Here is a 25,994-nt window from a genome sequence, read left to right on the forward strand (position 1 = left end):
ATTTTCAACCCAAGCCATCAAACTGACATCATCAGAGAAGGAACGCCGTTCCAGACCAGAAGTAACTTTTCAGATGTTGATTAAAGATTACCACGACAAGCAATTTTTTTCTGTGTATTAACTTGCACGGATTAATTGTTCACCACAAGACTAGTAATATGGGCAAACAAAGTAAATAGGGTCAATTTTGATTTCATGACGACTTTAATGAGGATCTAAATGAAAGATTCAGTCACAGATTCAAATGGGATTCAAACTGTACACACATTGGTTTACAGTGGCATCTCAATCAATGTTACAAAAAAAACTAAAGAATTTCAATAGAAGTCTAATACAGTCTCCAGTGGAAGCCATATGTCTGTGTAATGTGTTGTGTTTATTAGTGCTTGGCAGTTTAAACCCCTGTTTATTATTGTAGTAAAGCTTCTTTGAATATTTTGGAGGAGGGAGGACATAAAGAGGCGAGAGTGCTAAGAGTAGAGGGGGAGAGGAACAGACCCAGGCTTTATGCTCTCATATTATTCTAATCTCTGAGAGTCGGTCCAACATAAGCAACACGGGGGGATTGGCCATCACTTCAATCGGGCTCAGGTCAATGCTTGCTTTGTTTGTGCTGTCACCATTAAACTTCTCGTTATGTTTGAATCAGTAAAGGCTGAACAAATATGCAGTCTCAGAAATGCACATTTAGCATTTGGAAAAAGGTAAAATCCTGTATTTAGGTAAATGCCTCTGCATCTCTTAACATCACCTTCATTTACTTGTTATGCATATCTTGAATTTTTGGCTGTTTACAGCATGATCTTGGCTTGCCAGCCTTCGTGTTGGTACAGCCCATAACATATTAAACAATTCAAATCAACTTCAACCAGTCAACAAAATCGGATTCTTACATTCCTGCTGGAAATCCAACTTAAACTGTTTTTTGGAATATGGTAGCTGGTTTCTAGCTGTGCAAGCTAGTCAACCATTTTAGACCAGCAACAAACCAGCTATAAGCTGGTCATGCAATGGTGGTAAAGCTTATTCACACTGCACTGACATGTCAACCAACACTGACACTCTCCAGATTACAGTATGTCACTTCTCAGACATTCCACAAGCCGACTAACAGCAGGTGAAGGTGGTCAAGCAGGTTTGTAGAACATGGTAGGCAGCTAGCTGGTTTAAGATGGTCATCATCTGGTTCAAGCTAGTAGACCAGGGGTGCCCAATCCTGTTCCTGGAGATCTACCTTCCTGCTAAATTCAGCTCTAACCCTGAGACTGAGAGTGTGTTGGATCAGGGTTGGATCTGAACTCTGCTGGTAGGTAGATCTACAGGAACAGGATTTAGCACCCCTGTAGTAGTAGTATCTTAACCCCTGTAGTAGTAGTATCTTAAGCCGGGTGCACACTGTGCGATTTGTAATAGTCCTTTATGATTGTTGCTTGTCAGACTGTACAAACATGATCATCGCTGTAAGCCATGTCACACTGTAAGATCTCAGTTGTCATTAATGTCAGACTGTAAAACACGTTAAAACGGACACACGCGAGAAAACTTGTCCGGAGTTTTACATAATCTATCAATGACACATTCAGTGACAGTGAGCTGCATTACACACAGGATTGAAATGGTGGCCACAAAGAAATCTCTAACGTTATTTTTGGTTATGGCTTGTCTTGAAAAACGTAGACAATTTGACGGTCGTCGTAGGAGAAGTCACACTGCAGACTGTGAGTCAAATCTTCTGACACTGCCAGAATTTCGAATTTCGCAACGGTCATTAATCGGCTATCGGTAAACATGTCGAACTAATGATCAAAGACTTCAGATTTTAGCCAAGGATCAGAGGAATCTTTTAGGATTTGCTAAATTTGTCTCAGGCGGCTAAATTGTTACCAAAATCGCACAGTATGCACCCGGCTTTAGGCATTGTTCACACTGTAAGTCCAAATCCGATTATTTGGAACATTATTAAATGTCCACACTGTGCATCACAACTGTTAAGAACATATTTGTGTGTCCTGTGGTGCTCTTTTGTTTTCCGGAATATCTGCATTGTTTCTATGGCAATGTGGTGTTTGCAATAGTGATGTTTCCTTGCTTATAAACTACAAGGTACTAATTCTCACTTACAAAGCTCTCCATAAACTTGGTCCTACTTACCTACTTCAGCCTTGTGCTCCTGTTCGTTCCTTACGCTCTTCTAGTGCGGGATTGTTAGTCACCCCTAAGTTTAGTCTGGTGACGGGAGCCAGGTCTTTTAGCGTTGTGGCTCCCAGGTTGTGGAATTCTCTTCCTCAAGACATCCGTCAAGCCCTTCTCTCTTTCAAAAGCCTCTTAAAACACTTTTTTTTCTCTGAATATTACTCTTCTGCTCTCAGTCTATAAAATGTACTTTATGGATATGTTATTTGTTTGAATCCCTCTTTGTTTGTATCCCTCTTTAACTTAACTTTGTAAGCAACTTCTGTATATTACTTTCTGCCCTTGGTATGTGTATTGTACGTGCTTCGATGTTGATGTTTATTTGGTTTTGTTTCTTAACCTATCTATGTAAAGCAACCTTAGGTGTTGGAAAGGCGCTATATAAATAAAAGTTATGTTGTCTTATTTACAGCATGAAAATGTGTAGCCGAAGACTGCATCTTCTGAGCCAGTGGCAGAAATTAATGCTCTGCTTTATTCCGTGCTGTCATCTCCACAGGCCTCAAAACAGGTCTCCTTTATATTGTCATTTTTTTTATATTGGACTTTGCAACAAAACAGCCTTGTATCTGCAGCGACTTTCAGCATGTTTCCTATAACAACGTCTGACGCTTACGTGGCATGAGAAAGTCACATAACCCACACAAAATTTGATCAGATCAATCAGACTGTGATCAATCAATGTGATTTGAATTGTCAAGATTCTGAGAAGAGAGGACCCAGACGCAGAATGAGCAGGACATGATATTTATTAACAAAAGACAAAACACAAGATAAGTGAGGTAGGAACAGTCCAAACAATAGGGCAGGAGAACAGGCTGGTCAGGGATGAGACAACTCCAGGCTCTATGGCAACGGTGGAAACTTGACACAGGCTCAAGGAGCCAGAGTTTGGCATAAGTGAGATGTAACCAGCACTAGGCACTAGACTGGCTGCCAGGATAGTAGAGTCAGCAATAAGGATGGAACAGGGAGCAGGGCAGGAACCAACAAGACATACAACAGGAGAGATAACAAGAGTTAAGAGATAAAAGCAAAATAAAACAAGACTAGAGAAAACCAAATAACGAAACTAAATGCCTGGATCTAGCAAAACAAGACTGCAACCTTGCAGGGAACTAGAAAGAAAAGAAATAGAAGAGATTAATTGGCAAAAACACTTGCTAAATATGATTTCAATCGAATATGCAATAAAAATCGTATTTGGACTGACAGTCTGAACATAGCTTTAGAACAGCAACAAATTAGCTTCCAGCTGGTCATGCCATTTTTTAAGTGATCAAGCTGTTTGTTTGTTTTTTTGGAACATAGTGCAGCTTGTCAATAGCTGGTAGACATTCACACACCAAAAAAAAAAATAACAGCGGGTAAAGACGGTCAAGATTTTTTGGAACATGGTTGCTGGTTTCTATTTGCAAGCAGGTAGAGTATATTGGACAATCAACGAATAAGGTACCAGCTGGTTATATCAGTGTCAGCATTGGGTTTATTTAATCATTTACATTTTAACATTTAGCAGATGCTTTTATTCAAAGCGACTTACAAATGAGGAGATAGAAGCAATAAAACCCAACAGTATGGCAACAATCTACAAGTGTTGTGACCAGTCCTAGTTAGTCCAGCACAGTACACGCAGAACTTTTTTTTTTTTTTTATAGGTATAGAATAGTAAGTGTTAGTATTACTAGGTCAAGTGTTGTCGAAAAATTTGTTGTCGAAAAAAATGTTTTCAGCAGTTTCTTGAAAATGGCTAAAGACACAGCCGCGGGGGTTGAGATGAGCAGGTCATTCCTCCAGCTTGGAACAGTCAGGGTCCATTTTGCCTCTTTGGGACGGCACCACAAGACACCGTTCACTTGCAGAATGTAAGCTTCTGGAGGGCACGTAGTTCTGAAGTAATGAGTTTAGGTAAAGGGTGCAGTGGTTGTTCTGGAGGCAAACATCAGTGCCTTGAATTTGATGTGAGGGGCAATTGGCAATCAGTGCAATTTTAAGAGGTGTGACATGCGCTCTTTTCGGCTTGTTAAAGACAACTCTTGCTGCAGAATTCTGGATCAGTTGCAGAGGTTTGACAGAGCAAGCTGGAAGGCCTGCCAAGAGAGCATTACTATAGTCAAGTCTGGATAGAGCAAAAGCTTGGACAAGGAGTTGTGTAGCATGCTCTGATAGGATAAGATAAGGTAAATCAAAGGACCGGGCAGTTCTAGCAATGTGGTCGGGGAAGTTCAACTGATTATCAATCCCAAATCCAAGGTTCCTGGTTGTCCTGAATGGAGTTATGGTTGTGATGAAGTGTTGGGTTGGTTGAGACCACAAGCAGCTCTGTCTTCGCAAGGTTTAGTTGAAGGTGATGGCTCGTCATCCAGCAAGAAATATCTGTCAGGCAGGCAGATTTGAGCAGCTACCATCGGATCATCTGGTTGGAATGAGAGGTACTGTATGATCTAGTGATGTTACATTTGACACTCAAGCTTCAAAGCACGTATCGAGTACGTTTTCTCATGAAGCTCTGTGCCGGAGCACGTATTGCTTTCAGAGAAACACGTGATCAACTAAAAACGAAGCCTCACTTTCTTTCCAGTCACGTGAATGCTTTACTTTGCGTGTCGAAAATGTTTGAACCCAAACCACTACTCTACAGGTCCATTTACTAAGTCCATTTACTACCAATTTTTATATATATATATACACTTACCTAAAGGATTATTAGTAACACCTGTTCAATTTCTCATTAATGCAATTATCTAATCAACCAATCACATGGCAGTTGCTTCAATGCATTTAGGGGTGTGGTCCTGGTCAAGACAATCTCCTGAACTCCAAACTGAATGTCAGAATGGGAAAGAAAGGTGATTTAAGCAATTTTGAGCGTGGCATGGTTGTTGGTGCCAGACGGGCCAGTCTGAGTATTTCACAATCTGCTCAGTTACTGGGATTTTCACGCACAACCATTTCTAGGGTTTACAAAGAATGGTGTGAAAAGGGAAAAACATCCAGTATGCGGCAGTCCTGTGGGCGAAAATGCCTTGTTGATGCTAGAGGTCAGAGGAGAATGGGCCGACTGATTCAAGCTGATAGAAGAGCAACTTTGACTGAAATAACCACTCGTTACAACCGAGGTATGCAGCAAAGCATTTGTGAAGCCACAACACGCACAACCTTGAGGCGGATGGGCTACAACAGCAGAAGACCCCACCAGGTACCACTCATTTCCACTACATATAGGAAAAAGAGGCTACAATTTGCACGAGCTCACCAAAATTGGACATCTGATTGAAATCCTCTGATGGCTATGATCCTCTGATTTGTGTTTAATGGATAAAACAACAGAGGTGAAATACGCTGCACACTCTGGTTTATGGCTGCTATAAATTTGACCTCCCACAAGATGCTGCTGTTTTCGACACGCTTGATTCTTCTAATCTTTTCCCGGAATCAGTGCTTCATGAGGCTTCATTTGCCCATCCCTAAGAGGATCTGGTGGTTAGCAGCAGACAGATCCAGCAAGATGAGTACTGAGGATTTACATTTACTCAGAATACCCATACACAAAATAATTATATTTGAAATATATTTTTGGAATATATCCAAATATTCGAAATTGGCCCAATAAATATATTTTAGTTAAATATATGTAAATATGTTTCACACTTAACATCATATATTTTTGTTATATTTCAGAATATATTTTAAAATGATAAATATAAGTGAACAACAATGCAAATATATTTCAATGTATTTGGAATATATGCCACATATATTTTTGACACTTTAAAATATATTTCAATATTTTTTTTTTCTGTATGGATAAACTTTAAATTCCTTAAGGAAAACTGGAAGCAAAAACATGGGAAACAGAACAACACCAATAACAACAAGATCAGACCAAGGAAATGAGAAACAGGTGTAGCAAACAGGGATGCTCCAATCAGGTTTTTTTTTTTTTTTTTTTTTGCAGCCAATACCTGCTACTATTGCAACAAAAGCAAACAAGGAAACAGAACAGGAAACAGTAACAAACCAAATCAAAAACCAACAGAAACAGACTAACCGTGACAACCAGCTTAAGATGTCAACCAGGCATGGACCCACTTATACCAGCAAGAGACCAGTTACTGTGTTCCAAAACAGCTATATAACTCTTTTTTATTTATTTATTTATTTTATTATGCAATGACTGGATGTTTATACTTTATTATTTATTATAATGTTCATGATATTATTTATTATATATCATAAATATATTTTCTCTGGTAACAGTTTTGTATATAAAGAATTACAGACGTAATTAAATATCTGCATGTACATATTTGTTAATAAGCAAAGCATCTACATTATTTGTGTACAATACTGATTTTTTATTTATTTATTAAATAATTAGTGTGCATTTAGATTATACATTTAGCATTTAGTCTGTTAATATGAAGCCATTCCCATAAACAGCAAAAGATAATCTATAAATTACAAGCAAATGCAAATACAACTGTATTAAAGTGTTCTGTTCAAATAGTAGTAAATAGAAAGCTTTCCACAGAAACAAATAAGCAATACACTATGGCCCAGTTTCACAGACAGGACTTAGATTAAGTCAGGATTAGGCCTTAGATCAATTAGGACATTTTAGTAGATTTTATAAACATGCAGTAGACAAAAACATTACTGGTGTGCATCTTGATACAAAACGATGGTACAGATATTTAAAAAAATGTCACTGCATGTTGCTTTCAGTTAAAACAGATCAAACATTTTAGTCTAGGACTAGCTTAAGCCTTGTCTGTGAAACCGGGGGCATAACGCCTAATGTAATTTTTGACTCATAAATTCCCAGAAGTGCTTGACAGTACATGGTTGTTTTGTTAGGTGTGCACACAGCTCAAGGCTTGGCACTGCTTTGACTAGGAGGGTAAGGTCAGGTCAGCAACCGAACCGTGGTTCCACTGATGTGGGCCTGCTTTATCATGATATAAATATCATACAAGAGGGGGCGCTAGTGCGCAGAGGCCACCCATCAAGTTCCATCAGCTGACATGACAGACACTCTCTGTGTTCCAGTAGAGGACCTTCACACTGAAACTTTCATCAGGTGTTGGCTTGAGAAAGTCTAGCCTGAAAGTTTGAAATAATTGTAAATGTCTGAAATAGTTAATGTGTGTGTATTTATATATATATATAATACATAATGATATGTATTTTGGGTTGTTGCTAGGGTGTTGCTATGCTTTTGCTAGGGTACACAGGGCGGTTGCTATGGTACTTGCAGTGGTTGCTAGGGTGTTTGTATACAGTTGCTAGGGTACTCATGCTAGTTGTTAGGGTGTTGCTATGCGGTTGGTAGGGTTAGGGTGGTACTCAGGGTAGTTGCAAGGGTTTACTATGTGATTGCTAGAGTATCAGGGTGGTTGCTAGGATGTTACTATGCGGTTGCTAGGGTGCTCAGGTAGGTTTCTATGGTGTTTCTATGCAGTTGCTAGAGTACTCTGGGTTGTTGGTGGGTGTTGCTATGTGGTTGCTTGGGTACTCAAGGTGGATGCTGGGGTGATGCTATGCGGTTTCGAGGTAGGTGGCTGATAGGGTGTCACTATGTGGTTGCTTGGGGACTTGGGGTGTTTGTTAGGGTGTTGTTATGCAGTTGCTAGGGTTTCTGGATGGTTGCTAGAATGTTACTGTGAAGTTGCTAGTGCATGTTATAGCATTGTTAGAATATTTCAGATCGAAAACATGCTAGTTGATGGATGGATGGATGGATGGATGGATGGATGGATGGATGGATGGATTGAAAGAAAATACAAATACATTTTTATTAAATGAAAATGAAATGGTACATTTGTGTTAATAACAGTGATTAAAGTGTAAATGTTGCCATTTTAAAAATTATAGTTTGATTTGTACAATTATTACAACCTTGAAGGTAATAGCAGAATGTTTGGGTGAACTGTTCCTTTTAATACAGGTTGAAACAATAAAAAAAATTTTTTTTAAAGAAATATATATATATATATATATATATATATATATATATATATATATATATATATTATACATGAATGTTTGTTAAAACAATTCTGGAGGACAGCATTCACGTCACGTAGAGCAATTACAGATCAATAGAAGTAACACAGGAAAGGAACTGCTTAGATTGATGAACTCAGTAAGTCTGGTTAACTGTTCAAAGAATTTTATGTCAACAGAGATAGTTTTGCAAAAACGTTCAGGAGCAGGGAAAATGCTCAATGTAAATTGGCAAGGAGGCGGAGTATGGAAAAAACTTTAAGTATGAAGAGATTTGATTGACCCAGGTCCTCTTGGCTAGTGGAGCTCCTGTTCACTGTCTCTTATTCTCAATCAGTCACAGGAGGTTCTCAGAGCTGATGGAAGGAGCCTAATACAACACAGATCAGGACAGAAGCAGCTCCAAACACAGGTAAGACAAATTTTATTACACATTATTGTACTAAAATAATATTATTACTATAATTATTGTATCCATTGCCATAATTAATTAATGGCAGTAAGAATTACTGTTTATTATAAGTGGGCTGAATGTTTTGTATTGCAAAAATAATGGTCAGTTTAAGATTACATAAAACTGCAGATGATTCGATAAGAATGAAATAATAAAAATATCAATATTTATGCAATATTTATGATGTACATTTTATTCAGCAAGGAAGCAAAAAATCAACCAAAAGTGACAGTAAAAACATCTATAATGTTCTAAAAGAATTGTATTTAAAATAAATCCAGTTCTTTTGAACTTTCTATTCATCAAAGAAAAATGTATCACAGTTTCCCAAAATGTCCCAAACATTGATAATAATAAGACATGTTTCTTGAGCAGCAAATCAGAATAGAATGATTTCTGAAGGATTATGTCACACTGAAGTCTAGAGTAATAATGCTGTAAATTCAGCTTTGCCATCACAGGAATAAATTACATAATTTTTTTTTTTTTTTTTTAAATAGACAACAGTTATTTTAAATTGTAATAATATATCACAATATTGCTGTTTTTACCGTATTTTTTATCAAAGAATTGCAGCCTTGGTGAACTTAAGACACTACTTTCAAAGACATAAAAAAAAAACTTACAAATCCCAAACCTTTTTTGTATTATTATTAATAATTATTATTATTATTTAAAAATATATATATGTAATTGAACTCAAAAGTTTTATCAGTTTTCAATTTCAAAAACGTTTTAAAGGCCAGTCTGAACAGAAGCCTTTATGTGGCTAAGATTTTTTGGTATGCCTCTGTGGTGAGCACTGATGGGCAGTAACGCGTTAAGGCCTCATTATACTTCTGCGTCGGACCTACGCCGGAGCCTATACGCCATAGGCAACGTGTTGGTTTTAATTTATACTTCTGTGTCGTTGTCCGCGTTGACGCGTACCTAGGGAGCGTGTGAAACCCCGAGGGAGGGGTTCTGGCAGACCAATCACAGCGCTTGTGTCCGCGTAGAATTGACGCGTTGTTACATTTTTGGAGAGGTGCACGTCAGGGTACGCCGTAGGGTACGCGCGCTACACACAGCCTACGACGTAGCTACGGCGGCAGTTCGACGCAGAAGCATAAAACAGGCTTTAGAAGTAACGCGTTACTGTAATCCGATTACTTTTTTCAAGTAACGAGTAAAGTAAGGGATTACAATTGCAAAAACAGTAATTAGATTACTGTTACTTCCCTGTAAGCAGGCTGCGTTACTGCGTTAAGGCCTCATTATACTTCTGCGTCGGACCTACGCCGGAGCCTATACGCCGTAGGCAACGTGTTGGTTTTAATTTATACTTCTGTGTCGTTGTCCGCGTTGACGCGTACCTAGGGAGCGTGTGAAACCCCGAGGGAGGGGTTCTGGCAGACCAATCACAGCGCTTGTGTCCGCGTAGAATTGACGCGTTGTTACATTTTTGGAGAGGTGCACGTCAGGGTACGCCGTAGGGTACGCGTGCTACACACAGCCTACGACGTAGCTACGGCGGCAGTTCGACGCAGAAGCATAAAACAGGCTTTATACTGCGAGACTGTCTCGCGACGTGAGCCGTGACTCGTGAGTGACTGTCATGAGCGCCGCGAAGTCAGTGGTAAACACTATGGCAAGCGATCGCGTTCAAAAGTCTTTAAACGAAACGCGTGAATTTTGACGCGTCAACATGAACCGTTTGTCCGTGTTCAGACGTCATGTTTATTCATGAACGATGTCGTAATGGTAAACTGTATGCACGTGCAAACATCAGACGTTATATTTGTTCATGAGGGATAATGCATTGGTACGTTGTGAGTGATGTCAGTCTTATGATTTGCCATGCCTTTTTAAGTTGTTCGTTTAACGTTCTTTCCCAAGGTAGAAAAGTCAACAGCTCTTAGAATGGGTCTTTTATTTTAGCAAACTGCCAAAAAATCTTTTCAGACTGTGTGCAGCTGAACCAAGAAAAGCTTAAGATTGCATGGAGCTGATAAGCATGAATGGCAGAAGAAAAAGACTGCAATTAAAAAACAAAACAAGAGAAAATTTAATGCAAGCAATAACAAACTGCACACATCAGCTGTGGAATAAAAGAAAAGAAATGCATGATCAACTAGATTAAGGCAAACTCCTGTCTTTATGTAAACCCTGTCCACCATCCCCAAAGGTTTCACAAAGTTATTCTTGCCACTGTAACTTATGGCTTCCTAAAGACAGGTTTATGGGTAAATAAATGAATAATAATAAAAAAATATATATACCTTGTCCGAGTAAAAACATTTGTTAGAACAGGAATTTTTTTTTATTTTTGTGTGTGTGTTGTAAATATAATTTATTCCGAATCAGTATTCTCATCAGTTCATTCAGCTTTAACATATATAAATCGGCATATTTATGATATTTTAACCTTTTAAAATGACCTTTAAAGGGCATTTTTCCCTAATCGTTTGCTTCATCTTTCATTTAAAATTCTTAAATTTGATCAATAAATTACAATAGAATAATAAGATGCTAAAGGGCTGTTACCAATCAAATAAACTGCATTAAATAATGTAATGAGATTATTTAAAATATTTTTTGAATATACAAATAAGAAATAGGCCTATTATTTGTGCATAGAAATAATATTTATAAACCGCCAGTAGGAGGCGGCAGGCGACCATCTTAATGAGTGAGTCATTGATGCAAAGTGCATAAAGTTAAAATACTGAAACTAATAAAACAAGTTTTAAAAAAGAATGTTTCATTTGATTCAATTTTAGATGATGGAATATGCAGAAAGAATAGAATTGAGCAGAAAGGTCTATTGCTTTATAGCGTATTCATTTCGTGCATCATGTTTTTGAAAAGTAACTAGTAAAGTAACTAGTAAAGTAACTAATTACTTTTGAAAATAAGTAATCAGTAAAGTAACTGGATTACTTTCTTGGAGAAGTAATCAGTAATCAGTAACTAATTACTTTTTCCAAGTAACCTGACCAACACTGGTGGTGAGCACTTAAATAAGATTGGAATATTTTTTTTTTTTTAAACTGTCAGTTTTCAGTTGGCTAACATTATGTACAAGTTTAGTCATAGACATACAGTCCCTGTGAGAAGAAGACAGTGCGGCTCTGTTGCTGCAGTACAGTCCCTCTGCTGATAGGGTTTGGGGGGCTTTTTCCAAAAATGCAGTCTTCAGCTCAGCGAGCCCAGCTCATCTAAGTCTAAAATTTGAGCAGTAAATGAATGAATGTGTGACTAAACATGAAACGTCATGCCAAGGCAAACTAAAGGAAACCTTTTCTCTTTTTCAGGAAACAGATCTGTCATATCCCAAGTACTTAGTATAGTTGAGAAAAATAAATATAAAAACTTGCAATTCTGATTTAGGTTTTATATTATTAGTCCTAATTTGTATGACAGTCAATGCCAACTTATTTCAGCATAAAATGTTAATCTCAATAGTTTTTCTCCTCGTCCTAAGTCCCGTGTCTTCTCTTCAAGGCACACATAATGAGAAACAAAATGACACTACCAAATTAATGGGCCACACTATTAGCCATAATGTTCCAAAGCTAGTAACTACATCAACCACCAAAGCTCATGCTGCTTCTTCAAAAAGTAGTAGCGCCAATCAGACTCTGATCTCCACCCCGAAGCCTGTCGTGGATGGTCTCCAGAAACCTGTGCCTTCTCTTCAAGACACACTTAGCGAGAATAAAAATGATTCTACTAAAACAAGAGTAAACACTATTAATCTTAATGTTCAGAAACCAGTAACCACATTATCAAACTCCAATATGAAAAAACAAACTCAATCTGCTTCCTCAAAAACTAGCAGCATCAGTCACACTCTCCCATCCTCTACAAAGCCTGCTGTTGATGGTGTCCAGAAACCTGGGCCTGCTCTCCCAGGGAAACTTAATGAGAAGAAAAATTCTACTGCCAAGTCAAGAGCCCACACCAGTGGTCTTAATGTTCCAAAGCTAATGACTACAGCATTGAAGACTAAAATGAAAAACCAGACTCATCCTACTTCCTCATTTACGAGCAGCATCAATCAGTCTTCTCTATCCACTGCTAAGATTGTTGTGGATGAAAGCTCACTTAGCGAGAAGAAAAATTCCACTTTGAAGTCAACAGATCAAACTATTAAGGTTAATGTGTCAAAGACGAAAAACCAGACTCAATCCACTTCCTCAAAAATTAGCGACGTCGGTCAGCCTCAAGACATTGCACAGAAACATGTACCTTCTCTTCAGGATCCACTTAGTGAGAAGCAAAATTCTACTGTGAAGTCAACGGCCCAAACTATTAAAGTTGTGACTACGTTATTAAACACCAAAATATCCTCAACATCTAGTAAAGTGAATCAGACTCTCCCATCCTTTAAAAAGCCTGATGTGGACACCATCCAGAAACCTGTGCAAAGTGTAAAGTCAACAGTCAACACTATAAAACTTAATGTTCAGAAACCAGTGACTACATTATTAAAGACCAAAATGAAAGACCAAACTAAATCTACTTCCTCAACAACTAGTAGAGTGAATCAGACTCTCTCATCCTCTTCCAAGCATGATGTGGCCACCGTCCAGAAACCTGTGCAAAGTGTACAAAACCCAATTAGTGAGAAGAAAAAGTCAATCATCAACACTATTAATCTTAATGCTCAGAAACCAGTAACTACATTACTAAAGACCAAAATGAAAAACCAAATTCAATCTACTTCTGCAAAAAACAGTAGCATTGATCAGACTCTTCCATCCTCTTCGATGCCTGCTGTAGATGTTGTTCAGAAACCTGTGTCTTCTCTTCCAGCTACATTTGGCGAGAAGAAAAATACTACTTCCAAGTCAGTAAGCCACACTATCAGTGTTAATCCTTCAAAGCCAGTATTCACTAAAATGAAAAACCAAACTCTTTCTGCTTCCTCAAAACCTAGTAGCAACAATGAAACTCTTTCATCCACACCAAAGTCTGCTGTAAATGTCCAGAAACCTGGCCCTTCTCTTCAAGGCACACTTAACAAAAAGAAAAATTCCACTTTAAAGTCTAAGACCCAAACTATTAGTCATAATGTTCCCAAGCTAACTACATTATTACAAAATCAGACTAATTCTACTTCCTCAAAAATCAATCAGTCAGTGTCCCAAACTATCAATGTTAATTCATCAAAGCCAACACAAAAACAAACTCAATCTACTTCTTCAAAAATTAGCAAGGTCAATCAGACTGATGCATTCACTGCCACGCCTGTAGTGGATAGTGTCCATAATCCCACTAAAGACAAACCTGCAGAGAGTTCACCAGTTAAAGTAGTCATCACTGAGGGTTGCGTTCAACAGGAGTCTCACATAGATGCAGGGAACATTACCAAAGTACGAGAAACAGAGCTAAGTTTGAATCCAGGATCTCCTCTGGTTATGACTCATCACATCAGCCTGGTACAAGGAACCTGCACAGGAGGATGTGAGACACAGATGGCCGCACTGAGGGACAGAGTTGAGTTTCTAGAGAAAGAGATGTCAGTGATTAAAAAAATGTGTAAGTAAAATGATGTACTAACAAAAATCCTTAAAAAAAAAATTGTGTTAACCATTACTATGGTATTTGAATGGCTCTGGCAGAAAAAAAAATGTGTAGAGTAATTGTTGTGAATTGAAACTTGATGAACTGGTTTTAAGTCACACACTGTACCATCTATCTTCAGGTGTCCAGTGCTCAGGAGAGCAGTGCCCTAAAAACTGTAGTGGCCAGGGCAAGTGTGAAGGAGGAAAGTGTGTATGTTTCCAGAGCTTCAGTGGCCCTGACTGCAGTGGAAAAACATGCCCCTCTAACTGCAACAAAAAAGGGAAGTGTGTGAAGGGAAAGTGCATGTGTCAGACTGGTTTTACAGGCCTAGACTGCAGTAAGGGTAAGTAAAGCATATGAGAGTCTACCACATTTTAAACTTCAATGTTTAATGGAATAGTTCACTACAAAAAATGTTATTCGGTCATCATTCACTCACACTCATGTTATTCCAGTGTTGTATGTCTTTCTTTAATCCATAGAACATAAAAGGAAACATTTAGCAGACTGTTTATGCTGCTTCCCATACAATGAAAGTGAATGGTGACCAATGTCACAGATATGTTTAGTTTGATTGTGTTTTAGTTTGGATGTGTTCTCTTCCTATTTGCCTGTTTTCCCTTTGCTTGTTTGTTTCTATGGTTTCTGATTAGTAACGCACCTTTGTTAATTATCTTATCCGGTCTATTTTAGTTTCCTTAGTTTCCTTTGGGTTCGGTCTCATTTGAGTTTTGTTGCTATATATATATTTTTTTTATGCCAAGAGCGTAATGAGGCGCTGAGCGCTAAACATTTTTTACTGGTTGCCGAGATTTGAAGAATGTTCAACTTTGGGTAAAACTGGCTCATCACTGTCACTTCTTACCCAGACATCCAATCACAGTGAAGGTGGGGCAGGAAAAATACCACACCGACTAACTGTCAAATTCTGCTTGTACAACGTCAACAAATGACAACAATAAGCATAATAACGGAACAAAATCATTTAAAACAAGAGCCAGAGCAAATACTTTATCAACATTTTTATTTAGAAACAATACAGAAACAAACTTTCTCTGAAATGAGATACTAGTTACACTTCCGCTGATATTCTGTATCATAGCAAGCAAAGCGTCTCAACTGAAAAAGCCGCTGCTCTGCCAAAACGCTCTCAAGTGCCCACAGCAAGGCATTTTCAGCAGAGCACCTTTTGCTTCCAACTGGCTTAAAAACACTTTGGTGGACACCCTGTCTTAATACAAGGAAAAGATGGACATCTGTATGTAAGATGAAATACAAAGTTCTGTCATGAAACTCTATCCGTCTTCTGTTCCTCTTTTAGATAAAAAGCCAAGTCTAACTCGTTCATTATAGCGGCCAAAGCCGTTTCAAACAACTGGTGTTCATCCATAGCCATCTTGCAATGTTTACTAATGACTTTGACGTCACAGCGCTGTCGTCATCTGTTTAGCTCGCCTATATCAGATAACCCGATGTGATTGGTGCAGCTCGGATACAAGGGCATTTTTAATGAGCATCATTACTCGAAGCCAGAGTAAACTCGCTGAGCAAATTCAACTTGTGCTCTTGCGAGAACTCTGGATTTCCAGGGTAATGCCAAACACTTGTTGTGACAGAACTACTTTTATCATTTTAAATGGTGCCTTTTATAATGTTAAAGCTCCCAATCTATTTTCATTATGTGGAGCACAAACTAAGGGTTAACTAAATGCCCATTTCATTTTGTGTTTCACATAAGAAAAAAAATGCCTCATGAGGGTGAAATATATGATTATAGAATTTTCATTTTGGGATGAGATATTTAAGAATGTATCTAGTCTCACTCTGAGTGACTTTTGCTTTTCCTAGGTGTTGACAAAAAGATCCCAGTAACTGTTGAAACTGTGACTATGAAGATATCCACTGTCAAGCTAGATGCAAAATCTGTGAAAACAAAGCCAGACAAGACCATATTTGTGAAAAAGACAGATACAAAGGACCCAAAGAAAGACACTACAGCTAAGCCAACATTGTCCACAGGTAAAGTCCAGTCCGATACCACAAAAAGTGACAAGACTATTGGCCAAGTTCTGCTAAAGCATGAAGGTAGAAAAAGTCATGAGCAAGCAAAAAAGGGCAAAACAAAAGTCATAAAACTGGATTTAGACAAGAAATCCCAAACGGACAAGAAAAATAATCCTAAAGATGAACCTGTCTATCAGAATATGACTCAACAATCTGTGAAGAAGGTTGATGAAACCTCCAAAGTTCTAAAGAACTTGGTTAAAGGCACCAAAGAATCGTCTAATGTAACTACATCCAGGACAAAGGTTTCTACGAGAACTGCAGGTGATCAAGGGCTGGAAAGCAAGACTAATGTTACATTTACTAAAAAAGACAAGAAGCTATTCCATGGCAATGTAACAACAATTCTCCAAGCAGACAGGAATCCTGGTAAGCATATAAATGGGACAAGTATTGAATCCAAAACTCATATGAAGCATTTTAACAGAACTAGCAGCAGATTATCAGTCATTGGATCAGTGGAGGTTCATAATATCACCTCTACTGGGTTCATTTTGTCTTGGGACACCCCTAAAGACACATTCAAGAACTTCACTGTAACAAGAAGGGAAATCAAAGCAGGAAATGAAGATTCAGAGAAAATTCAGGATGGAGCAGCAGCTGAAAATGTAACAGATGTCCAAAGGCCCGGTTCAAACAGAACTTCAACTAAAGTCCACGGTAACAAACTTGAAGGAAGGACTGTGGCAAAGTTCTCACAAGTTATCGCTGGTACAGCACGGTCGTATCATTTCAAAGGCCTTCAACCTCAAATGCGGTACTCTGTTTCCTTGTTTGGCTCTGGTCTTGGTCTACGATCCAAAATTCATCGTCTTACTTTATCAACTGGTAGGTTTCCCATATTTCCTGCTTTGGTTCACTGCAATAAACACCAGTGAAGAGCATTTACCCTTCTGCGGTGTGCTGGTAGCATTTCCATGAATACATAGGATACAGTACCTTGTGCATTTTAAATATTGACATTGGCATGACCCATTTATACTATTTTTGTCATAAATAACAGGCATAAGTTCAGTGACATCAGGAGCACAAAACAGCCTTAGATTTTCTTTGGCTGTCAATTTCCAGTGCTAAAATTATTATTTTTTAGTTTGTTTGTTTTTTTAAAGATTTATTTTTGGTGATTTTTTACTTTTTATTGTGATAGGATAGTATAGAGTGGACAGGAAGCAAGGTGGGAGAGAGAAGGGGGACGGGATCGGGAAAGGTCCACGAGCTGGGATTCGAATTCGGGTCGCCCAAAGCGCAACAATGTTATATGTTGGCACGCTGCCCGCAAGGCTATTCGACTGTTTGTTTGTTTTTTGACTGCGTTGTTCAACTTCTAAATGACATTTCACCCCCTTACCATCTTTTTTTCCAGGCCCTGAGCCACCCACTGACCTGATGTTCAGCAATATAACAGAGACTTCTGTTTCAGTCTCCTGGGGAAAACCTAAAAGCATAGTAGCAGAATTTAAAGTCATGTACACCAACATTGAGACTGGTACTGAAAACTTTTTTGAGTTATCCTGCTTTTCTGCTTCAACTATTAAGTGAACCATTGCTGATGTGCCACAATAAACTGAGTCTGAGATGTGATTTTACAATGCTTTACCCTTTTATGCTGCAGGCGAGAGTGGCTCCATGTCTGTTGACTCTCAACTGTCCCATGTTCTCCTGTCTAAGCTCTCTGCTGGCTCCACTTATGATATTACTGTGAGCTCAGTCCTGGAGACACTCAAGAGTGAGCCAATCACAGCCTCCATCACTACAGGTGAGCACAAGGCTTTTTTTTTTTTTTTTTTACTTGAAGTTATGGTTAAACAATACCTCTTACAGTATTTTCCTTTTGATCCGATACCAAAAACCAACACACTGGATTTTAGTGATTTAAAATCGAAGAGTCTAGGTAAGGAATAAATAAAGGCAGGGATTTATTTATTTTTGTTGCCCAAGCTATACACTTCACAGGAAACCACCTCTGGACACTTGCCTTTAGGTAAGACATTCAACCCGAGGGACTGTGAGCTGACAGTGAACCACTTGGCCCGGATCTCAGAGACGGGGTATCCAGGGGAGCATGACTCAGCATGGTGCTTACAAACCTTGCCAGCGAGGGGAGTTTCTCTGCTCGATCCACAGATCTACCCAGCGCTTGTGTTTCAAAGCACTGAGGAGGCCTGAGAAGGCCTAAAGGCTGATCTAACTGGGAGGCCTCTTGAGAGGCCTACGACCGTCTGACCAGACTCAGGAGTCCGCGTACTCATGGTGACCCTCAGTGAGGGGAGTACATGGTCCGCCTTGTAAGCAAACCAGGCTGTAGGCAGGATAAAAAGAGGTTCCGGGAGGGAACCAGTAGCAGATAATGAATACTTTAGTCGAGCCAGGGCGCAAGCTCGCCTTCAGAAGCTGCCTGCTAAGGCCAGCTGAACTGATAGCAAGCGGCCACTAGCTGCCCGAACCCAAAACTTCGAAAACTTCGTCTTCAGGGAGGCCTGGTAAGGCCTACTACCTGGTAACCACCAAATGTGGAAACTCGTCTTCCGGGAGGCTTGGTGAGGCCTACTACCTGATAGCTATTCAGGCTAGCTGTCCAGTTGCCTGTCCTTGGGACTTAGCCCTCAGGGAGGCGCCTACTACCTGATAGCTACTCAGGCTAGCTGTCCAGTTGCCTGTCCTTGGGACTTAGCCCTCAGGGAGGCCTAGTGAAGCCTACTACCTGATAACCACCATATGTGGGAACTCACCTTCAGGGAGCCCTGGTTAGGCCTACTACCTGATAACCACCCTATGTGGAAATTCACCTTCAGGGAGGCCTGAAGAGGCCTACTACCAGATAGCAAGCTAAACAACTGGTTGCTATGAACCCTGAATCCAGGTGTCAGTCCCAGGGTGGCCTGCTGAGGTCAGCCAGTCCTGGGACTCAGTCTCGGAGCGGCCTGTTAAAGCCGGTCTCCTAAAAGTCTTCTTATGTAAGAAACTAACTGCCACGAACCAGAGAAGTTGGGGACTGAGCTACATGGTGGCGTGATAAGGCCAACTGCCTGACAGTGGTCAAACCTATTTGGCTGATCGTAATCAGGGCTCGCCTCCAGAGAGGCTCACTGAGGCCAATTGTCTGATTGGCCAGTGAAATAACAGATGGAGCTCAGGGTCAGGAAGGTCTGCTAAGGTCAGAGCCTGACCATCAAGACTGCTGTTTGTATACCCGTCACTCGAGACTCACTTAGAGGATTAAAGAGGCCTACTAGGCCTGAAGCAAGTCAGTGATGTCAGTCATCTTCACACTGCTGGGGACTTGCCTATCAGGGAGGCCTGGTCGGGTCTACTAGCTGATAGCTGATACTACTCCAACCTGCATTACTTTTCTCACCCCCGAATGCAGAGAAGGGGGCGGGCCTTGGTGAATAGTTAAGCCAGAGATCTACCCAGCACTTGTGTTTCAAAGCACTGAGGAGGCCTGAGAAGGCCTAAAGGCTGATCTAACTGGGAAGCCTCTTGAGAGGCCTACGACCGTCTGACCAGACTCAGGAGTCCCCGTACTCATGGTGACCCTCAGTGAGGGGAACACATGGTCCACCTTGTAGGCAAACCAGGCTCAGGCAAACCAGAAATGCTTTAGCAGAACGCCTCCAGTATCCCTAGTATAGCCTAGGCCAGCTACTATGGCGGCCCTGGTGAGGGCCAGCCTGTAAGCATAGATCTGCTTGAGGGCTCAGAGGAGCCACAGCCTCAAGACAGAGATGTCTCATATGAGGGCTTCTTTTTTTTGGGAGGAGACAAACTACTCTACCCCGAGGTGGCTAATAGCCCAAGGGCTAACACAGATTTGTCTCAGAAATAAAACAAGCGGCAGCATAAAACAATTCCATTCTTTCTAGAATGACGTTCTGCCATTTAGCGCTCCGCTAACATTCCATTTAAGTGAATGAGCGGCGGCCTCAAAAAGCTCTCATCATGAGAGGAAGCCTAAGCTATTAACATAGTTCCTTACAACTACAATGAGCGGTGGCACACCCCGTGAATACACAAAAAGGAAGCCATCACATACTCACAAAAGACGCCCATTTAATTGGTGCTTCTTTATATCGTTCTAGCCACCTAACAGGGGAACTTCAGTGCCCTAATATCCAAGTTTACTTTACCTTACTTTAATGTACAATAACATGACCCCATAACTCTACACAGGGAACAAAAGGTCTGTAGAGAAATGTGCGTCTGTGCATGCTCTTCACCCAGACAGAAAATGCACAGTTTCATGTGTGTCACCCGATGTCAATTAACTTGGGCACGAGTCAGCACACTTCTGAAAACAATCAGCCTTCCCCATGCCTTTCATTGTAAATTTCTCTTACCGTAATCCTTCAGTGTTTACAAACAGAACAATCCCTGAAGACGAAAAAGGTGAATGTCATGTTTGCAAGGCACCCCTTTTATACTTCCGGGTCGCACGATGATGACATCATGGGCTGTCACAGGTCAATAGGATTGCCGTGATTCGATAGCAGTTTCAGACACCTGTCACGCCTGAGGCGTTCCCCAAAGCGTCATTCAACCCAGTGCGAGTTCCCTTTCGAAAGGGAACAATATGCATAATAACAACATATTCTGTGTAAATTATTATATTTATTAAAATCATAAATGAATGCTACCTTACAGGGATATTACTTGTGACTATCCCTAAATCCCACCCATACACCTACTCCTAACCCTACCCGTTAGATACTTTATTCCCACTGTTCATGAACATTTTCTTAATTTTTTATTTTAAATAATGCTTCTCCAAGTTGTTATGTGATGGAAAAAGGGTGAAGAATGAGTTCGGAAAAAGGCCGATTCGAACGCGGGCAGGTAGTGTCCAAAGTTAAAGCCGCTCAACTTATGCTCTATAAATACTAAATATGAAAAATGCTTGTCATTTGATAGGCAGAAGTGTGAATAGTTCCTACACAACTATCACTAACAATTTTTTTTCCACTTCAAAGCTTATGATACACATACATTTTCATGCTAAATAAATTGTAAAAAGTTTAAAGGATCAAGTTTCTAATATCAGGATTAATCCTCTTGATAAAATTATCAATTCAAGAACAATCTTCTCATCTCTATTTGATTTTGCAGTCATTGATGACTTTCACATTTCTCTAAATCCCAGTGCCAGACTCTCCTACTGAACTAAAAGTGGTGAACATCACAGACACTAAAGCTCTGCTAGTATGGAAACCGTCCCAAGCTAAAGTGGACAGCTATATCCTCAGTTATGGAACTACAAAATGTAAGTGCAGTCAAACCTATTAAATAGCTGGTTCTCTACTAACCATCATGACTTACTCAAGTTGTTTTGCTTTCTAGCTCCTAATGTGACTATTACAGTGACATTATCTGGCAGTACTGTGGAGCATCAGCTCAGAGGACTCCATAGATCTTCTTTGTACATGGTGAAAATCACAAGTCAAGTCAACCGCCTCCAGAGTAGCCCAGTCTCCACAACCTTTACAACAGGAAGTGGTGCGTAAACTGTCACGATTACGTTTACTCGCCCTCAAGTAAACCACATGGCACAAAAGAAATATTGAAGTAACATAAAAGTAATTAAAAAAATATATTTTCATGACTGATAATCACTAAATATATTTAATACCATATTGTCTAAATACATTTTTAAAGATTAAACCGTTCAAATTCATTGTTTTAAATGCTACAATGAAAATTTAGGCATCACAATTATATAATGTACAGTATAAAAATTGGATATTGATTTTGATATTTTCTAAATATTATTTAACCATGTTATTAAAGTATTAGTGCTTTTAAAGATGACCTTTGCCGTCATCTATAGTTCGTTTAATTTATCAAAAAAAAATAAAAAATAGAATGCACAAATAAATATCCAATATCAGCCAATTTCTGTAAAATACAAAAATCTGTAATTTCGAATGATATCCTTAGTTTTACTCAGTATACAGTCACAGTTGGTATGGAAAAATCAAGTGATGAACTGAAAATTAAGTAAAACTTTTTATTTTACATTATAACAAAGTGCAATTCTTAAGTGTGTTAAGAAACATAGTCACGGAAGTGTGCTCTCTTTTTTATCTCATTACTGTATTATCTGCAAGTACTGCCTTTTGAAAGTATCCTTTTGAGATTTGAAGTAGGCTACACTACAAATGCACATTCAATACTATTAAGCACACTACTTTTTCACAAGGGAACTTTAATGCATATAAATGTTAAAATAAATAAAAATAAAACGCTCAATTAAAAATCCAGTATCAGCCAATTCTGATAAATCGTAAAAATCTGTAAATTCGCCTGAAATCCTTAGTTTTACTCATTATACCGTCACAGCATGCATTTTCTGTAAAGCTGTTTTGAAACAATATGTATTTTGAAAAGCGCTATACAAATAAATGTAAATTGAATTGAATTGAATTGAATTAAATTAAATTGAACAGCTGGTGACAAAACTGTGTGATGAAGAGACCAAAACTGTGATTATTTATCACTGAAAATCCTCCTGTCCACCATAGTAGCTAAATATCCTCTATTGGATCTGCAATATCTAGTTTTTATCCTTTTTCCATGCATGTATGATTTCCAGGAGTGAAGCTTCAGGTAGTGACTCCTGCGGTGACCTTTCACTCAGCTGTGATTTCATGGAGGGCTCCCCGTGTGGCTTTCAAAAGTTATAGGCTCACATACCAGCTGAACGAGGAAGTCCAGGTGAATATACTGTACCAATCACTCAATAGCACCTCTCAGTCAAATTTAGCAGCCTTTCAACAATTTTCTCTGACCCTTGCTTATGAACAGGAGCTCATTTTAAATCCATCTGTGACGCACTATGAGCTGACTGGACTGGCAGCCTCCTCAAACTATACTGTGAAAATAGAGGGAGAAAGAGATGGACAGTACATCAGTTTTGTCTCCGCTGAGTTTACCACCGGTGCGTAATGATCTGTTTCTTAACTTTCACCCCTCGTTGCGTTCTATCTTTAAGAGATTTGATTTTCTTACTTCTTCCCCTGTAGCTATGCTCCCACACCCATACCCCAAAGAATGCTCAGAGGTACAGATCAACGGGATGAAGGAGTCAGGAAAGGCTGAGATCTACCTTGAAGGGAAGGATGGAGAGCCAGTCTGGGTCTACTGCGACATGGAGACTGATGGAGGAGGCTGGACAGTAAGAAACAAAAGCCTGGATTGAGACCTCTAATACACTTACAGCTTTCCCCATGAAACTGTTGTTGGAGTGTGACATATTTAATATTTAGATCCTTTTTAAAACAGGCAATAGATTTGGTTTAAGTCACAGCCTTGAACCTCTGTAGTGTCAAGCGTGACTTTCCTGATTTCATGTGAAATAATATGCTCTTATACCCTTTGGAAAAAAAAGTACACTTTATCACACTTTTTCAAAAGAGTACTTATTATGGAACAATAACTAATAGGTAAGTAATAAGTAATAATTATGATTCCCTGAATACTGACCTCTCTACAATATACTTTAAACAAAAACGTAAGTGTGAACTGAATGTAATGTTTTTACACTTAATTGCATGATAATTGCAATTAATTGAAAATTAATTACAGTTTCAATTTATATTAGATGCAATTAGCTGAGTTAAGAGTGCCTTTTTTATCTCTACATGTAATTTCATAATTACTTCTGTACTCAAGTATTTATTGTAAACTAACTCTGCTTCTATTGAAACTTGTATGTCATGCATTTAAATATATTATATTACAATTTAGTGCATTTAAAATAGGATTAGGATGCATTTAATTAAGTACTTTGCATGTGTACTTCTTTAAACGCATACAAATATTATTAAACCGTAAAGATAAAAAATTTACTTTAAAACTTGAAATACAAAAGTAATTACAAAGTGCACTTTTTAGAGTAAACTAGTGTGTTAAGAAACATGGTCATATACTCTCTTTAAATACACTTAAATACATTTAAGTTGCCTTTTAAATTCTTTTAAATTACAGTTTTTCTTTTTTAGATATACAAGATTTGAAGTAAACTCTCTACATAAAGATTAAAGTGATTAAAGTTTTACTTGAATAAGACTTTGTTGTTTTGCAAATGCAGGTATTCCAGAGGAGAATGGATGGATCTACTGATTTCTTCAGGAGCTGGAGAGATTACAGCAAAGGCTTTGGTCTCCTGAGTGGGGAATTCTGGCTGGGTGAGATTTTCCACAGTGATTGTATTATGTTTTCAGAAACAAAAAAAATATTTTCAATTTAAACGATACATGAGGTTTCCACCTAAAGAAAATCAGTTTAGAATATCAAATAATTTTTTTGCTGTTGTTGTTTTGTTTATGTTTTTTATTAGCACTTCAGTATTTTTTTGTAAATATTATTTACATTTTGCCCCAACTCTCCATAGGAAATGACATCCTTTACACTCTCACCAGTCTTGCTCCAATGAGCTTGCGAATTGACCTGCGTTCAGGAAATGACACAGCCTTTGCTCATTATGCCAACTTCAACGTTAACTCAGAGGCTAATCACTATGCAATCGAGCTGTCTGGATACTCTGGTACTGCTGGTAAGAGAAAAGATCATGCTTTGTACAAAAAACAAAAAAAAAACACTGTTGTAAGACTATATTCTGTATATGATAGCAATATTCTTTCTTTTTCCAGGTGATTCCATGAAATATCACAACGGCCGTCCGTTCTCCACAAAAGACAAAGACCCAAACACCCTGAGTATCCATTGCGCTAAGGCCTACATGGGAGGCTGGTGGTATAAAAACTGTTACAAGGCAAACCTTAATGGTCTATATGCCTCCTACACCGACAACAAGGTAGTACATCAGCAAATAGCGTTTCTGTATTTATTAATCTTAGGTTTTAAGTACAATGTTAAGAGGACCAAACTATAGCCATTATAGGGATACCAATTGGGCTTGAGTCTCAAATTGTGCAGATCTCATTAGTGCAGATTTCTGAGTCTTTTCCTCTTTTCTCTTAGGGTGTGGTGTGGATAGACTGGAAGGGCAAAGATGCGTCCCTCCCATTTACTGAGATGAAGCTTCGACCCTCCTATTTCAGTCAAACGATCCCAACAACCCAGGGTTAAAACTGCAGAGTGAAGAGTTGCACATAGCGCAAATACACTGTACAAACTTCTACACACTGCTACTTCAGTATTGTATATTTACCAATATACACACAAAACAAAAACTGTAAAGAAATCTGATGGCAGCTTTGCAAAGAACATATCACAACCTTCAGCCAATCACAAAAACTTTTGTAAGTTAATATAAAGTTTTTCAAAATGTTATGTAGACTTACATTTTGCATGTGTTGATGTGCTTGTGTTAATAGTGGTCCATCGTTGATATTAACATTTCCGCTACTGGAATAACTGCACTGTCTTGCTCTATTGGTACTTTTTTTTTTTTTTTACATGACTGGTTTAGAATTCCTCTCTATGAATTTGTTTTACTTTTTATGTTCAACATGTAGACAAAATCAATAAAAAATAAAGTGCTAATGAGTCCTGGATTCAAAAAATTTAGATTTTGTATATTATTCTTAATATTTCTTTACATAGTATTTATTATTTTTTATTATACTTAATAAATCTGCATATAATATAATATAATATAATATAATATAATATAATATAATATAATATAATATAATATAATATAATATAATATAATTAATATAAAAAAATATACATATCAATGCAGAATCAAAGCCAAACTTTG

At 38.6% G+C, this 25,994-nt stretch overlaps 1 protein-coding gene across 2 annotated transcripts; it reads left to right on the plus strand.

Moving 5' to 3' along the window:
- Positions 1 to 8,289: 8,289 nt before the first annotated feature.
- tnxba (tenascin XBa) lies at positions 8,290 to 25,789 on the plus strand. 2 transcript variants are annotated; one of them, XM_084384804.1, is made up of 15 exons: positions 8,290 to 8,614; positions 11,953 to 14,182; positions 14,349 to 14,552; positions 16,058 to 17,101; positions 17,637 to 17,759; positions 17,886 to 18,029; positions 21,411 to 21,530; positions 21,608 to 21,763; positions 22,860 to 22,981; positions 23,072 to 23,204; positions 23,290 to 23,441; positions 24,357 to 24,453; positions 24,660 to 24,821; positions 24,919 to 25,082; positions 25,250 to 25,789. In XM_084384804.1, the coding sequence occupies exons 2-15, from the start codon at positions 12,055 to 12,057 to the stop codon at positions 25,355 to 25,357; spliced, it is 4,857 nt and encodes a 1,618-aa protein (XP_084240930.1). In that variant the 5' UTR covers positions 8,290 to 8,614; positions 11,953 to 12,054; the 3' UTR covers positions 25,358 to 25,789. The 2 variants fall into 2 exon arrangements, with proteins under 2 accessions (XP_084240930.1, XP_084240931.1); XM_084384805.1 differs by lacking the exon at positions 8,290 to 8,614 and having other exon boundaries at positions 11,239 to 14,182.
- The last annotated feature ends 205 nt before the right edge of the window (positions 25,790 to 25,994 follow it).

This window comes from Rutilus rutilus (assembly GCF_951802725.1).
Source record: "Rutilus rutilus genome assembly, chromosome: 17".
Lineage (NCBI taxonomy): Eukaryota > Metazoa > Chordata > Actinopteri > Cypriniformes > Leuciscidae > Rutilus > Rutilus rutilus.